This window comes from Lineus longissimus, chromosome 11 (genome assembly GCF_910592395.1).
Source record: "Lineus longissimus chromosome 11, tnLinLong1.2, whole genome shotgun sequence".
NCBI lineage: Eukaryota > Metazoa > Nemertea > Pilidiophora > Heteronemertea > Lineidae > Lineus > Lineus longissimus.
Genome location: NC_088318.1, coordinates 16,198,205 through 16,215,056, shown reverse-complemented (window position 1 = coordinate 16,215,056; position 16,852 = coordinate 16,198,205). Strand labels below are relative to the sequence as shown.

General features: G+C 43.3%; 2 protein-coding genes across 2 annotated transcripts; one reads left to right on the top strand and one right to left on the bottom strand.

Annotated features, from left to right (window-relative positions):
* Positions 1–3,446: 3,446 nt before the first annotated feature.
* On the bottom strand, positions 3,447–8,556 carry LOC135495739 (nudC domain-containing protein 1-like). The gene is made up of 9 exons (XM_064784620.1): positions 8,425–8,556; positions 7,854–8,008; positions 7,234–7,416; positions 5,763–5,949; positions 5,384–5,560; positions 4,988–5,201; positions 4,479–4,620; positions 4,198–4,329; positions 3,447–4,015 (listed from the first exon to the last, which is right to left on the bottom strand). The coding sequence occupies exons 1-9, from the start codon at positions 8,540–8,542 to the stop codon at positions 3,551–3,553; spliced, it is 1,773 nt and encodes a 590-aa protein (XP_064640690.1). The 5' UTR covers positions 8,543–8,556; the 3' UTR covers positions 3,447–3,550.
* A 1,762-nt stretch (positions 8,557–10,318) lies between these two features.
* On the top strand, positions 10,319–15,645 carry LOC135496011 (uncharacterized). Its single transcript, XM_064785115.1, has 8 exons — positions 10,319–10,491; positions 11,566–11,681; positions 12,247–12,420; positions 13,393–13,439; positions 14,459–14,576; positions 14,897–15,064; positions 15,259–15,305; positions 15,499–15,645. The coding sequence occupies exons 1-8, from the start codon at positions 10,355–10,357 to the stop codon at positions 15,547–15,549; spliced, it is 858 nt and encodes a 285-aa protein (XP_064641185.1). The 5' UTR covers positions 10,319–10,354; the 3' UTR covers positions 15,550–15,645.
* Positions 15,646–16,852: the final 1,207 nt, after the last annotated feature.

Below are 16,852 nucleotides of genomic sequence, written 5' to 3'. Positions count from 1 at the left end.
CAATACCATGTAGATGTGTCCGAACCCCGAGGCCCCAAGTGACAAAAACATGCTTTTACAAACAAGTTCTCCCATCTTCTAGCAATATCGAGCTTTGTCCAGCAAAGTCGTCTGCATGATCTTGTTGAAAGACGGGACACCTTGCTTATACCTGCTTCTTATTACGGGGTGCCTCAGGATTTTTCCAGCAGGATACATCCACATGATCTCGAAGGAAGAGAGTAATACCTGGTCGTACAAGCTTGGTTTTGTATCTTTGTGCACCAGGCATGGTCCTACTGGGCACATCCACGCTAGTCCTCGTTGAAAGACGAGAGAACAGCACCAGATTTCCTCAAACAGCGCACATCTACTTGATCTTGTGGGACAACTTGAGAAGCTGGTTGTAGCAGTGTGCTATTGATTCTTGATGCACTGGCTTTGACCAGCACATCCACGTTTCTCTCTCACTGCACCAGGCTTTGTCCAGCTTAGCACATCCGCGTGGTGTTGTGGGTCGATAGGAGGACCATGTTGTGCCAGTATTTTTGGTCTCTGGCTGTACCAGGATTTGCCCAAGATGGATTATGTTCGCTTTTCGAGTACGGCAGGATTTGTCAAGCCGTACCCGTACCCGTCCGTGGGAAGACAGGAAAAGCGGCATGGTTGTACCATTGCATTTCTGTCTCTGGGTGCATGTGGAAGTATCCAACAGGACATATTGCGGCATAATGAGAGCCCAAAAGGACAAGGCCTTGGTACAGCCAGGTTCCCCTGTTCCCACACGATCAGGTGGATGTGTCCGGCAAGACAATGTCTGGTGTGGCTAGAAACACAAACATACTGGAACAACCAGCTTCTACTGTCCTCCCACAAGAACATTCGGATGTGCCTTGCTAGACAGAGCCTTTCTCGCCCAGGTACGGCCAGGCTGTTCTCCTGTCGTCCCACAAGATCACATGAATGTGTCCTGAATGAGCCGAAAAGGATTTATCTAGCAAGGCACACCCGAATGACCTTACCTGAAGACAGAGGAACCTCGATGCAAAGTCGCATATTGGCTCCGCATACAGCGAGCTCTTACCAGCAGGCACACCCGCACCATCCACATTTACACGGTTTTGCATGAAGACAGGTGAACTTGGTTGTGTTTCTAGCTAGCTACACCAGGCTTCGTTCAGCAGAACACATCCACATGATCGTTGTGGATAGACAGGGGGACCTGGTTGTACCAACAGGTTTTGTCTATGGGTGCCCCAGTCCTTGTCTAGCAGATATTATAGGAAGACAGGCGAACCTTTGTGCAACCACGTCCAGGGCTCATTCACGTGATCTTGTGGGACAGGAGAAGCTGGTTGTACCAATATACATGCTTATGTCTGTGGGTGCTCCGGATATTTTCCTGCTGGGCGATCTGGCTGTACCAGCACGTTTTTGTGTCTGGGCGAAAAAAGCTTTGTCTAGCAAGGCACATCCGTATGATCTTTTGGAAGACAGGAGAACCTGGTTGTACCAGCATGGTTTTGTGTCTGGTGCACTCGGGTTGGGTACGGCATGTTGACATGGTTGTATGTTCGAAGACAAGTGAACTTGGTTGTACCAGTAGGTTCGTGTTTCAAGCTACACCAGGCGTTGTGCTACGTCTTGTAGACCGCATCCACATGATCGAGTGGGAATGGGCTGAACCTAACTGTACCAACATTACTTAAGGTGCCCCAGTCTTTGTCCAGCAGAGAACATCCACACGATATTTTGTTAAGACAGGCGAACCTTGTTGAACCACTATGTTTTGTGGAAGACAGGGGAACCTGGTTGCACCAGTATACGTATGCTTTTGTCTCTGGGTGCTCCAGGCTTTGTCCGCTGGGTACTTTCTCATCATCTTGCTGGAAAACAAGAGAACGACTCTTTTGTCGCTGGTTGCGCCAGGCTTTGTCCGGCAGCAGTGATCATCCGCATGATCTTGTGGGGCAGCCAGGTGAACCTGGTTGTGCCAGCATATTTTTGGTCTCTGCATGTGCTCATCGGGACTCATTCATATGGTCTTGTGGAAAGGCAGGGCAACCTTGTTGTACCAGTATGCGTATGCTTTTGACTATGGCTCCTCCAAGCTTTGTCTGCTGGGATCTTTTTTCATGATCTTGCAGGAAAACAGGAGAGCGACCTGGCTCTCCTGACATGGTTTTATCTCTGGGTGCAAAAGCTTTGTCCAGCGAGGCACGCCCACATTATCAAGCCAGGGACACCTTTTGGCACTGGACGAGTATGATTTATCTCTGGTTGTACCAGGCTTTGTCCAGCAGGACGCAAGGAAAGCTGGTTGTGCGAGTATATTTTGTCTTTGGGTGCATCAGATTGTTTTCAGAAGACAGGGGAACCTGGTTGCAATGGCCCAGTATGTTTTTTTATTTCTGGTTGCACCAGGCTTTGTTTGGCTTGGCTCATCCACGTGATCTTGTGGGAAGACAGGGAAACCTGGTTGTGCTCAGAGGGTTATCTGCAGGACACAGGCTCGTTTTTGAAAGACAGGCGGACCGGGCTATACAAACGAGTTTGGTCTATGGGTGTCTAAGTCCTCATCCAGCAGGGAACATCCGCATGACCTTGCGGAAAGAAAGGTGAACCCGGTTGTGCCAGAATTCGCATGCTTTTGTCTCTGGGTGCTCCAGACTTTCTCCGCAGGGTACTTGGCGGATACAGGAGAACAAGCTGGCTGTAATTCCAACATGTTTTGTCCCTGAATTCAAAAGAGTTTGTCTACCGAAGCACATCTGCAGGATCTTACAGGAAGACAGTATGTTTGTGTATCTAGCTTCACCAAAAATGGTCTTGCAGGGCACATCCATGTGATGTGGGAACAGGGGAATCTGGCTGTACCAACATATCTTTGACCTTAGGTGCTCCAGTCTTTGTCCAGAAGGGAGCATCCGCATGATCTTATGGGAAGAAGAGGAACCTGGTAGCACCAACATGTTTTGTCTCTGGGTGCCTGTCTTTGTCCAGCAGAGGACATCCACATGATCTTGTGGGAAGAGAGAGGGACCTGGTTGTACCAATATGTTTTGACTCTGGGTGCTCAAGGCTTTGTCCTTCAGGGCACACCCACATGATCCTGTGGCCAGTGAAGACAGAGGAACCTGGTTGTACCAGCATGTTTTGTCTCTGGGTGCCTGTCTTTGTCCAGTAGGACATCCACATGATCTTGTGGGAAGACAGAGGAACCTGGGTGTACTGGGCTTTGTTCTTCAGGGCACACCCACATGATCTTGTAGCCAGGGAAGACAGGCTTTGTCCATTAGGACAAACGCATGGTCTGTGAGAAGAAAAGGGATGTACCAGTCTTTGTCCAGAAGAGCACATCCACATGATCTTGTGGGAAGACAGATGAACCTGTAGGACCAATTTTGCCAAGACAATCACTTCTGTTTGAGATAATTCACAAGTGAGGATAATTAGATCACAAGATTTTTAATTGTTGGGTTGATACAGAATAAGACGCCTATACAATTTTGGGATGATCGACAATGTATATATATATACATGTATATTTATCTCTCCTTCTTTTAGCAGATCACAGGATTTCCTGCACATTCACCTTCACCACAAACAAGGTCTTGTCCGTCAAGACGAACACACGGTCATTAGTCGCCTGCATGCCTACAATGGCATCCATACAGTCCAAACTAACCACCTGTTGCTTAGCAACAGCATTCACCTGCTCCCCAGTCTTCCTGTTCCGTAATGGCGACGAGATTGGCACAGTATGTCGATAGATATAAAAATGGCGGAAAAAGTCACAAATGATGGCATAGGAGCCGTTTGGTGCACAAGATGCAAACTTTTTCTCCATTTTCGAGGCAGTTACAAAACCTAATGCATTGAATGTCGCCAAATGTTCCCAGGGGTTTTCGTTTTCGGTGACATCGATTTTGGGTTGCCATAGCAACCCGTCAACATCGTGCCGTAGACAGATTGCCTTGGGTGAACCAGGCGTCCGGTGTATGTTGAAGAGCCACTGGTGGATACCAAGGAATGTCTGAAAATTATGAGAAAGAAAATCAGAATTGGAATACCTCAAATACTCTTTGTCCCACATTAAAAAGACTTACATTGCATCTTTCTCATCAGATCTTTACGGCGCTTACTTTCAATCCACGTTGGAAGTGTTTGTGAAATTCTTGTTCATTGAAACTTTTAAATGGGAAAGTCTGCTCATACCTTATGGGTAATCTTGTTCATCTCTGCATCCATGTAAATCATGACAGAGCTATCATCTGGGAAGGCGTCACACTCCTCTAAACCCTCTGTGTTCAATCCAGGCTCCCCGACAGCCCCAAGTGGACGCGAGTTCTGTGGATAAAATTTGAGAAGTCAAAAAATCCTAAGAGGTTCATCACCTTGGTTTAATACAGTGCAATGACGTGTCATCACAAGCAGAAATCAATGTATATCATGGGAAGCCTGCGATATCATTTGACAGAAGAAGTTTCGATACCTACCACAGAATCTGATGTAAGATGAGCTAATCTTTCGTGAATTCTTGCAGCTTCTTCCGGCTCAACGACATACTCGCCCCGATCGTCACCAACCACGACAGACGGCCACATCTCCTCCGTCTGCTTAGCCAGGTAAACCTCGAGTCTGCAGATGTGAGTAAAATCAATAATTCACTGAACAGCCAATTGGAGCTAGATGTAGTAGTACTGTGTGTCCTAATTAATACACAATGGGTCACTGTTGGTTTTTAGACCGACTTCCCCTGTGGGATCACATTATACCAGTTTGTATTAGACCAATAAAATACTGGTACATCCAGGTTCTCCAGTTGGTCTTTATACATACTTATACACACCCCATTTTATAACTTTTAGGCTTTTGAAAACCACCTTTAGTATGAAGGCATCACTCTAAAACTTCCCGTGTAGATTTATCCTTTGTTCACACTTTTTATGGTGTTAAATGCGTGGAATTTCCCTCACTGCCCTTCTCCCTCTTAAAAGAAACTCACCTCCTCCCCTCTATAGTCCAAGTACTGGAACTCCTGTCAATGACAGCATGTAACTTCCCACTCAGTAGATTATCGCCTCCGAGGAGGGACAGCCTCATATAGTCTGCTTTCAACTCATATACGATGTCAGTTTTGCCAACCCCTTCAGGGAGTGTAAAGTCAATATTCAGGTCCTCTAGACTCTGGTACCAGGTGTAGGCCGGCTCCTTTACATCTGTGGGTAAGAAAAGCAGAGTGTGACCTTTGAAACATCAGATGCATCAGTAATGCCTACTATTCTAATTTATCAGTGACATTATCATTGTCAATACAATTAGCTGTAATATTGCCTCATCTATTTTTGGTATTCCAATAAAATTATCTGAATTTGTAAGTTCAGATAGATAAATACGTTACCTTCTTCATCTTTTACTTCTTCTTCAACAACAGGTTTCAACGAGTCACTCTTCAGCACAAAGGGTTTAGCACTTGATATACTGACACCCTTGCCTTGCGGTTGGAGAGTGACAAGGTCGGGAACACTTGGGCCAGTTAACTGCCGGGTACACTCGACAGACCAGTCTGATGCATTGGCTGAAACAAACAATAATGTTTTTTCATCATTAAAGGCTGACTGACATATCTGACTTTGTCGCAAGAAAATGCAAGAATCTGATTCCATTACTGTTTCACACAGGCAATGTCAGGCACTCTTAAAACAACAAGGAAAGCGCAAAGATTTTGCAGGAACTTAAAATAAGTCGCTTTTGGATTTGACCCACGACCTACTGCTCACCTGAGGAAAGAGTAATCCAGTCTAATACCGTTTCAAAGTGGGACGCCTTGCTATCATCCTCCTTGGCCTTCTCCCTGACATGCAGCAGAATTAAATCACACTGATACGCCTCTTTCACTTGGTATAATGTGGCATCGAGGAGTATCGCCTCCATCTCAGATTCGAGGGGTTTGCCTGAATAGCACAGCTGCAAATCAAATGAGACAATTCAAGTGAGATAAAACATAGAACAATATTATAAAGATGATGAATTGGACAGTTTATAACTTACAATAATCTTAAGGGCACTTGTGTTGGATAACGATACAAGTGCAATTCCTTTCACAAACAGAACCTAAAAATTCTATGTGTGGAGAAGATCAAAAATTTTAGAACTTCAATTCTGGATCCAGAGTTATCAACAGACTGTCCGATTTAAGATAAAACATTACAATATTGATGAAAGGGAAAGTTGACTGATCAGTGAGCAAGGAGGATACCGCGGTGACGTCACGGCTTTTCCAAGATGGCGCTGCATATTGTAAACAAACTCGATCCACGGCCAAGGGAAAATCAAGTCATCAAAAAAGTTAGATTTTTCGCATCAAATCAGAGTTATCAGTACTTTTCTGCTATGAAATAAGTCTTCAGACAATAAGCTATCATTTGAATAATGAAAAGTGCTGTTTTGATGGGGAAAAATAGGGTTTTTTAAACCAAATAGCCGGCACCGATCTTCCAAAATTAGCGATGGTTTCAAAACAGTCTCCCAGATATGGGGCAATCTCTTCATTATCATAATGGGATTTGGAGGCATGTTTACAGATTTTACAAGTTCGAGACCTGTAATACCTAAAACTCGCATAGATCCCCATAGATCCCCTCTATTTGTCGAGTTAGCGCCCCTGTAAGATCATGCATTTTCGGACACTAGAACGAAATCTTCCTGCGGATATCGCGGTTTCGGTGATGATTTAAGGAGAAATTGACTGTTCTTGGAGTTGTATGGGACAGAAATGAGTTCATACTTCATGAATACATGAATATATTATGATATGGGCGGGCTTCTAAGTCAAAACAATAACAAACTCAACTTCATCTCTACCGTGTATCGCGTAGTGCATTGCCTAGTGTATTTCGTAGTGTATTTTAGCGGAGACATTATTTCCGCACTTTGGCCACGGCAAACGTCTTTTTTATTCGTGGAAGTTAATCTGCTATGTAAATTTTATTCTACACAGGAAGAATCCATACTAGGTATTGCAATATTTCATGTCTATTGGTGTTTTTGTGTACAGGAGCGCACCAGACAGTGAGACGTGGAGATGTGTCCAGTGCTGGTGCTCTCAGTAGACTGAATCTGATTGGCCATAGCGATCACTAATATGGGTCGGGATCACGTGATGTGACGTCACCGCGGTATCCTCCTTGATCAGTGAGAAAGGAATTTCCCACAAAGCTAAAAAATCTGCAACTCCTTTGTTTTACCCACCTTCCATTCACTGCTACCATCTCTCTTGCCTGTCTTAATCAATGATATCCTGCCAGTTCCGTCACAGATGACAACCCACTCTTCAGCAGGGAACTCCACAGTGACATTTTGATGGGGTGTAAGCTTGAGTTCAGTGGCGTTAGGGATCTGGAACACACTGGTGGGCTTCTCGAGATTACTATCCTGCAAAAATAAGAAAAATATTCAGTTCTAGGGAATATGTTGGCGACACTTGGAGGAGGAAGCTCCTCCACATGTACAGAAAAGTTTCTTCTTCAGCATTTGCTCTGCATTTGGAGGTGTTATTTCCTCCTCCAAGCCGAGGTTAGCGTTTTTGGATGCCACCACGTTGGGCAAGGTGCCGATTGGGTTTATTGGCCTAGTGACTCCATCTTTGGTCAGAGGTAGAGTTCACACAAGCTACTCATGTTTCTCGCTGGGTGGTACCTTTTGCTTTAACTGGCACAGACACCAATACCTCGGTGATAAGTCTCATTTGAAGGACTGTGAAGAGCCAGGAACAGCACAATGGGCCAACAAGCCATCCATTGCCACACTACATGTGGATGGCTTCGACTTTTATACCCATGTACTCTCTGGCGAGCCAATGCCTTACTTACCATTTCAACAGTGGTCTTCATGATGTTCCAGTCATGGCAGACATAATAGACTGTGTTCTGATTCCACGGGTCCAGCAGGAGGTGATTGGTAGACCCAAATGCCTTGACATGCTGGAAAGAATACTGGTCATCTCTTAGCTTCACGTGATCTGGCCCTGCAAAAATAAAAGTATGAAAGAAATAATAAATCTTCGGAAGTACTAAGCTAACGTTGCGTCATATTGTATCATCACTTCCACTAAGCACAATATCGCGCAAAGTTACTATAATAACTGTGTCATCCGAAAATTTAAGCGATGACGTCATCATCTGATCAGGCTATGTCTTTGTACCAGTTGAAGGAAGCTGTTCAGATCCACAACCCCCTTGCCTTACTCTAGCACCTACCAGGGTTCGTGACTTCACGTCTTTTTCGACGCCATTTCGCCGTGAAAGACATGAATACGAATCATCATTTGTCTTATAATTAGAGCACCGACAACTCATCCGACAAACGAATCCCCCACTATCTCACACATAAAATAAGCGCATTTGGACTGATAAGGCGGATAATGTGTCTAAAATTGGGTACCTTTGGGAAGAGAAAGTTTATACGTGGGTAAGGGATCTAAATCTAATTTGTATCCCTCAAACTTTGGGTCTAAAAGGCTTCTTTCTGGCCTCAAATCGACTGCTCTTGCAGAATCCATTTTGAAGCGGCCACCTGGCGGGTCAATCTAAAATATGGAATTGGAATCATTTGCTGATTTCTGCCAATTTGCTGAGGAGACGTAATCACAACCACGATGGACGGAACTGGTGAGACACTATCACAACCAGTATTGACGGAACTTAGGAGACAATATCACAATGGACGGAGCTGGGAAGACACCAACACAACCAAGATGGACGGATTAACCGGGGAAACACCATCACACCCAGGACAGAACTGGGGAGACACCACCACAACCAGGATGGACGGAACTTGGGAGACACCGCCACAGCCGGGAGCAGGATTGAGGACTGGGGACACACCACAACCAAGATGGATGAGAAACTGGGTGGAAAGACATTTAGATAGAACGAAAATTAATTCCTGCTGGTAGTTGGTTGGTATCATATTCCATTGGTATCATATTTCCATTGTCTATCAGCGTATCGATTAGTTCAAATGAGCTGAATAACTTGTCTGTTTGGTTACGATTTTGCTTTATTTGGTTTGAAGAAATTTAGATTAAATATAATTGATTTCTTATTGATTCGCAAAATGAACATCACATCCAAAATTAATCTGCAATCGGATACTTTCATCATTAGAAGTATCCATTCCGGTTTCATGTCTTATTGAGCTTTGTTGGTCATTTTATTGTCACCAGTTGTGAAATTTTAAAACTAATTTGCCACTTTTCTTTGCGCCATTCGGGTCCGGTCATGTGTTCGCGGATGTGAAGTTTTGCCTTTGTGAGACAATGGCCTAATAAAGTAGCACTGGGGAGAAGATGAACCCAGCTGTTACAGAAGAATATTGTTTTTTTCATGATAATCCGAGATGATAGTACAGTGGCGGGTCGAGATATTTTACCCGGGAGAATCCATTCCCCAGATTGCTGAGAATCGGGCAGGCCCTTCCAACTTGACGAGCTAGCATGTGTCCTGGGAATTCGAAAGTTTTTCAATAATTTCGAAAAAATTGTGTTGTTGGAGTGGTCCAACTTCTTCTTCTTCTTCAGCGTTCGCTCTGCACTGCCTTGCCGGTTCATCCAGACATACGATCCTGGGTTCTCCCCGGGATCGAACCCGGGCCCTATTGCGTGGTGGCCAGAAGTGTTAACCACTAGGCCATGAGGCTCCTTAAGTCTTACAACTGAATAACGTTGGATTGTTCAAGCAAGAGTTGCATTACAAATAGAGAAAATGCACCATAGGTTTGTCCTGAGGATAATTAACAAATGCAAAAAGCAAATTATGCAGAAACTAATTTGTGCGTGAATTTCAAAGGAACTTGCTAGTTAGTTGGGACACACGTTATTTTGGTAAATTTACCATTGCGCTAACTTTTTTTAATGCAGACATTTTCCCTGCTCGGTAAGTCGGTATGCCTGCTTTGAATAATTGACAATATTATCGGCAAGCTGGGGATCGATTCTCTAGGGTGTATTTTTGGAAAGGGCAGCCCCACCAAGATACTATAGTATAGGACCGACATGACCGATGGTTCTAAACCGGTCACACCCTTCCACGCCAGAATTCTTTTAATGCCGAGGTAAGGGGCAAAAAACGTAATGGAATCGGGAAGTCACGCCGACGTGAATTAATTCCGGTTTCCTCCTGCCACAAACCTAAAGACAGGCAATTTGAAAGTTTAACCAATCGAATACATATGGTGGAAGTCATCCAATCACGACAGAGAACAACGTATTTTGCAATCAATGACTGGAAGTTGACAATCTGCGCATGTGGACTCAATAAAAACTCTCCAATTCCATTTGATCGACCACTATTTCTTCAATTTCCCGTAAAAGATGGTGAGAGTGGTTTATTTCGTTGTTGGGCTGTGCCTGCTAACCGTTTTGGTTCAGGTTCGAGGAGGTTGCGGCCATAAACACAAGCACGACAATGAGCGAAACCAAGGACGAAGTTCGAAAAGTATTTCAGAAATGTAAGTAAAACTCCGATTGCATTTCTCGTTCCTCTTTGTCTTTGACCAGTGCTTCTGGGCTTCTTTCAAAAGCAATCCTTGGTAGTTTCAACGTTTAGCAATCTTTTTAAAAAGGTTTTTCGCAACGGTTTATTTCAACGAAAACTAGACGCGGCAGGATTTGTCATGAATGTCATCAATCGGCCTTGCTCTGTCAATGGGTTACCCCTGAAACCGGCTGCCAGAAAAGCGAGGCAAATTCAGTCCGATTGATCATCATTTCTGGTGAGAATGGAGTGTAATTATTCAATAACCAATGCGCTTTTAGCTTTTGGGCGCAGCTTAACCCGCAAAATGTTATTCCATGTTAAAACTGCCAAGACTTACCCCCGCACTCTTCAAAATAAAGGTTTTTCAGCAAACACAAATACATGTATGCACCCCAAAAGAGGATTATCGGTGAAATTATTACTCTCAAAAACCAAAAAATGTTCTTTTTCATTTCATCGAAAAACCTCTACAGGGTGCCTTGAAAATTTTTTCAGAAGCTAAAAAAACCTTTTTTTTAAGCGGAGTGCGCGCTAAGTTGCCCCATTATAATCCTCGACCAGCACGACAAGTACTGGACAAGGGTCGATTCCGATGGTCGTTGACCGAGAAATTCCCGTTCACAAAATACGATGAAAATAGTTGCAATAACATAATTTGACTCCAATTTTGCTCATGACACGTTCATTGATTTGTAATTTAGCAGCAGCTGTTCCATTCATAAGGCACACATTTCGTGCTTCCCAAGTCAAACACTCTAAGCTGTATTTCCTTGAGACATGCTTAGAATGATACCAAGCTTGCCTCCAAACCCGTAGAAATAAATATTTTTGTGCTTTTGAAAAACCTTTAAAAACCGGCCAACACAAATAGGCACCCCGCAGAGGTATTTCGGTAAAATGAAAAACCCTGTATGGTTTTTGAGATTCTGAAAAACCGCCAAGGGTTTTTTTTTGCTGAAAAACCTCCACGCACGGGGTGCATATTTGTGTTTGCCATAAATGGTCAAGCTGTTTCTCATTCTATACGTTGCCGTTCTTTTTTTAGGGCCCAAGCAAAGATGGCAAAGTTGTTCCCAAAGATAGATCAAAATAATGACAATGCAATTGACGAGATTGAAATTCACCAATTTATTCTGTCTATGGACGGCGTCGGAGATGTAGGTGAGCCGATTACTTATACGTGTACATGTAGATACATGTAGCTATCGAGACCATCCCTGGAGACCAGCTATAAAAAACTGCGCTGTACTAACCCTATGGAATCAGCTGCAACTGCTCCGAACATCTCACACCTCTCAGAATCATGTCCAACCACCTTTCGAGTTGAAAAAAATCAAGTCGAAAACTGGAAGACCACCAAATATGAACAAAGCCCTCGTACGGGAGGCTTTACCAGGATACCACAGGAGCCATGATCAGGCTTTCAAACCGATGTTGCAACTCAGGCTTCAGCGTTTGATTTGTCACGAAAAAAATCAAATTTTTTGATTTCTCCCGTCTGTTACGCGCAACTGCAACAGCTCAAACACTGGCACTACAGCTTCCCAACCTGTGTTTCCTAAATGGCCAATAGCCTCTGTTTCCCAGCCAAGTAAAGTTCTATTCGTTTGATAAACCAAAGCCATAATGCGGCAATTCTTCTTCTTCTTCCACTTCCTCTTCCTTCCCTCCGCTGGCAAAACACATGTGCTTCCCCTGACATCTTCTTACCATTTTTTCCCCCAAGCCGCTAAGGATGGTATGGTAACGAAAGAAGAATTCGTCTCTGCCAACCAAGACAGGAAACACAAGGAGAACAGGTTTCCCAACGAACTGGTCTACGGCAGATTCGACCGAGACAACAATGGCGACATTGACGAAGCTGACATCAAGCTGTTCGTCGATACATTTGATAAAAACGGTAAACGATATTCTGCAATAGAGATGTTGAGGCTTTAGCATCTATTCGCCACCTTCCTCCAGCAGCAATTTTCGATACCTCTCAGGAAGTCCACTGGGTTGCAATATGATGATGAAATAACATTTATTTCACTTTGTACAGGTCAGAAATAATGTAGGCCTATTTGTAAAGAGTGGCATAATGCTTAATAATTGACTCGTGATTCTTTTAAAATTCATAGCCTGAACAGGATATTCGTAGAATTCTGTTGACTCGAGAATAAGTTTAGTTTGCCCATGAGCGCATGGAAATTATAGATGATTGGGTGTCGATTTTAGCTGCAGCTCGTTTTTTATTCGTCTATATATGATTCTAGTATTGCTACTCAACAGTCAGCAATTCATTTGCGACTTATCAGGACACCAAACACCAATACCCTTGGCCACTTTGTTCTCATCAATCAATAAAACGCAAATTGAGTTTAAACACGGACCTTGGACAAGATAGCATAATGAATTCATGGTTGAATTAAAAGAACATTCCCAATTTAAACTCTTCCGGAGGAGAAACTGCACGTATTGACTTAAATGAAAGCAGATGTTGTCGATATTACTCAGACGGATACACCCGTTTCCGATTTCCGATTTCTCTTGTAAAGTGTAAAGAATATATACACTGTTCACCATTGTTTTGCTTTGAAATTCAGCTGTGCAAGGAAACCGAACACTTTGTGGCGGTGTTTTGTTAATTAATGGTTGTATTAATGCGCGATCAAGTTCGTACTTAAATTTGAACATTTCCATTTGTGTAATACGCGCTGAACATAGATTTCTTCACTGTCACGTAGTAGACTGATATACCAAAGTACTATGAATACCAAGTTACAACAAATTTGCGTGTATGACAACTACACTATACGCCATTTTGAATAAATACTGAAGGCGTACCTCTTATATTACGTAATTCAGACAATTTTCCTTTTGTTTCCTCCAGGCGATGGTAAGGTCAGCCGGGACGAATACTCTGCCGAAATTAGCAAGGTAAGTATATCCCTCGTGCAAGTAATAGTTATGTAATCATATTGTAATGCCGTTTTTCAATAACGAAATCTGCCGGTGTGAAGGCAGATTTAGTCCCGCATTTCAATAGTCCCATACCGGACTATATTGTTCACTGATTTTCATGGATTCTTTAAACTTCATGTACATTCACACTCTGCTTTCCTGTACAAAACTGAAGTAAATGCATTCACTCGCCTTAATTCATATCACCCAAATAGATGAGAAATCGGACGTGATGAACTCTCGACGCAAGGACCCAACGCGCCGCGTAGCGGCAAAATAGCGAAGCTGGCGAAACATTTATAACGGGTCACCGTGATCTCCGGTTTCCACCGTGTGGCTATATCATCATCCTGAGCTTCAGGGCCATTCACTCGGCACTTACCAAGCTCTTACTCCCACGTGGACTGATTACAAAATGAGACACATGGCCTTCCATTCATTAACAGTTCTTGATCAATTGAACACACACACAAGGTTCTTCCCACAAGTCTATCGATTTTGACAGTACATGTACATAAACCTTTATCAATGAAAATCGATTTCATGTGAGTTTTCAAGTGAAACTTGACGTGTTGCACCGATAATAGGATCTAAAACTGGCCAAATAGAGTGGATTGGTCAACCATGCACCTGATATCGGGTTACAAAACCATGTCGGCACGGTGTAGGTTAACACTTTGCAAGTTTTAATAAAAGTGGAAGTTAACATTTTAAAATTACCGTTTGAATAAAACAAATTCCAGTACTAGTAGTTGAACAATTCCGTTTACTATTCAAAATGACCGTTTTCGAATAAACTTTTCACCAACCAAAAACGGAAGTTGACTAACAAAAACTCTATTGACATTATTGTTGTTGACACAACTTTTCAATTATTATGGTCACAAATTAGCTGTTTGACTTTTGATTATGCTAGCACATCTCTTATCTAGAGCTCAACGTGTTCAAATGCGAAGCTTTGAAACAATTCTCGAGAAATCGTTTCTCTTTGTTAGGAAACTACGCCACTAGACGAAGCAATCGAGGAGTTGTTCGTCATCAACGACATGAACTACAACGGGTTCTGGGACCGCCTCGACCAGCACGCCCTCTGGAATCAGTATGATATAAACAGTAAGTAGTTACCAACTTGACCCGCACGCCCTCTGGAATCAGTGTGATATCAATAGTGACAGCCTCGACCAGAACGCCCTCTGGAACCAGTATGATATCAACAGTAAATATAGTTACGAACCCGATCAGCACGCACTAAGGATCAGTACGATATCAACAGTAAATTGTAACCGCTCGACCAAAGATCAGTATAACGTCAACAGTAATTACTGTTGACGTTATGTAGTTCATTCTCCAAGCCTCCTCATTAGTAACCGCGTCTAACTTGGCTAACCATTAACAGTTCGGATCTTCACTATCGTCCTTTTCGTTACTTTCAGAGGACGGCATCATTACCGAGCACGAGTTTAAACGCTACTGGAACGTTCTGTACTGCACCAACTTCGGCCCCGGAGAATACTGGTTCAAGAACTTCGACGTCAACCAAGATGATGTCATTGATGAATTCAGAGATAAGGAGGACGTTATAATGTCCTTTGATATAAATCGTACGTGAACAGCATAACGGTGTAGTAGGAATCTGTCTTCACTCGGGACTTTGTGTTTTGCTCTGTGACGACTAAAAAGAGTCCCCCTCGCCGTTAAAACTGCTGGTTATGCCCTTCCACATATATAGTACAAATATCAGCGGCATTAACGTTTTATGACACTGGCCCTGAACATGTTTATTTGTGCTTTTCAGGTGACGGAATGGTTACAGAAGAGGAGATGAAGATTGAAATCAAAAAGGTGGGTGATTATTAGCAGGCCCGGAATTTTCACGAAATTAATGTGATGTCTTCTGATTGGTTAATGCTGACCCTGATTCACCGTTGCTGCTTGTATCGGAAAATGTGTCGCGCGGTCCATGGCCTACATGAAACCTTACCTCAATCATTTAGTACCATACGTTCCTTATCGAATTTCGCACCTCTTTTTCCAGCTGATGAAGCGCATACCAGACAAAAAGAAATGGAAATGTCCAGAATACTAGTAGGCTAATCTAAAAAACAGTTAGAGGAACGTCCACCTGGAGCGCCCTCGAATTTCTATGTAATCAGTCGCGTTACAAATATAATACATCATCAACCAGAAATATCGTCTTGGTACCATCTTTGAATTCCTTTCCTATTTTCGAGCTACAGACATAATGATCTAGGCCCAGTTGCTAAATCGGCGTTCGCAGTAACGTTGGCATCAAGGCCTTACGTTGCTATTGTCAATCAAATTTACTGCAGGAGATAACGCCATAAGTTGTGCTAACGGGCGTCTGACGTTTGTCTCTAACGCCTACTGAACACAATTCGGTCCGGACTGTCATCTGAAACGGTCATGGTTACCATACGTGCAATGCAATACACAACAATGAGGTATTACATTGAGCGACTAAAGCGCCACTGTGCGGAGTTTGGAAGATGTGTTAGGGCGCAGGGTTCGCCCCCATCTTGACCCTCAAGCCTTGTGTCCACTCCGCCGACCCGGACCCTTGGATCTTGGAGATGGGCTATTGCTATTGTCCTTTCTGTACGCATGTTGCAGGCAGCATAACTCAAATATCTAAAATCTAAATAACAAGGGAAAAAACGCATTATTAAAATAGAATATAAAGTAAAAACGAAAAAGAAAAATGTTGTCCACAACCGGATTCGACCTCGCGACCTTTGGATTGAGCATCGTATTCTGCCATTTCTGACGAGCGCTCTACCAACTGCTCTAAAGTTTCTAAGACTTCCAACGTCATGTATTTGTCGAAATCTGATTGGCTTAAAGTCCCTGTACAAATGTACACTGTAGTGCCCCAAAGGTTCTGGAAAAAAAATTCGCGACCCGGACTCCGTGAGGGGCCCATTAACTCTGATGGTTCAGAATGGGTTCGCCCTTGTCTAAAGGACATCAAAGTATAGTGCACATGTAACGTTAGTGCGCGCTATTTTAGGCGATTTGAGTATGTGCTATTTTCGGCGATGACAGACGAACAATCCTCCTTTTCCATCTATGTTCTCTTTCCATTGCTCTTTTGGTGGTTAGACTGGGCACGCACGTCCCAGTGATAGGCTGATGACTCAAGGACGGTAATTGACATAGGAATACAGATCTTTGTTGACCGAAGCAAAATATCTCAAATATATTTGCAAGGAAATCTTGTCGGGTACAAGACATGCATGATTGTGAATACAGCAAAGAATTCGCAGAAAATTGCAGAAACATCGGAAAATTCCTTCAGGATTATCTGTGTCATCACTGGTAGATTTCAGGACTCCATTTACGGTGGACGATACCGGTCCCTGACGAAAAGT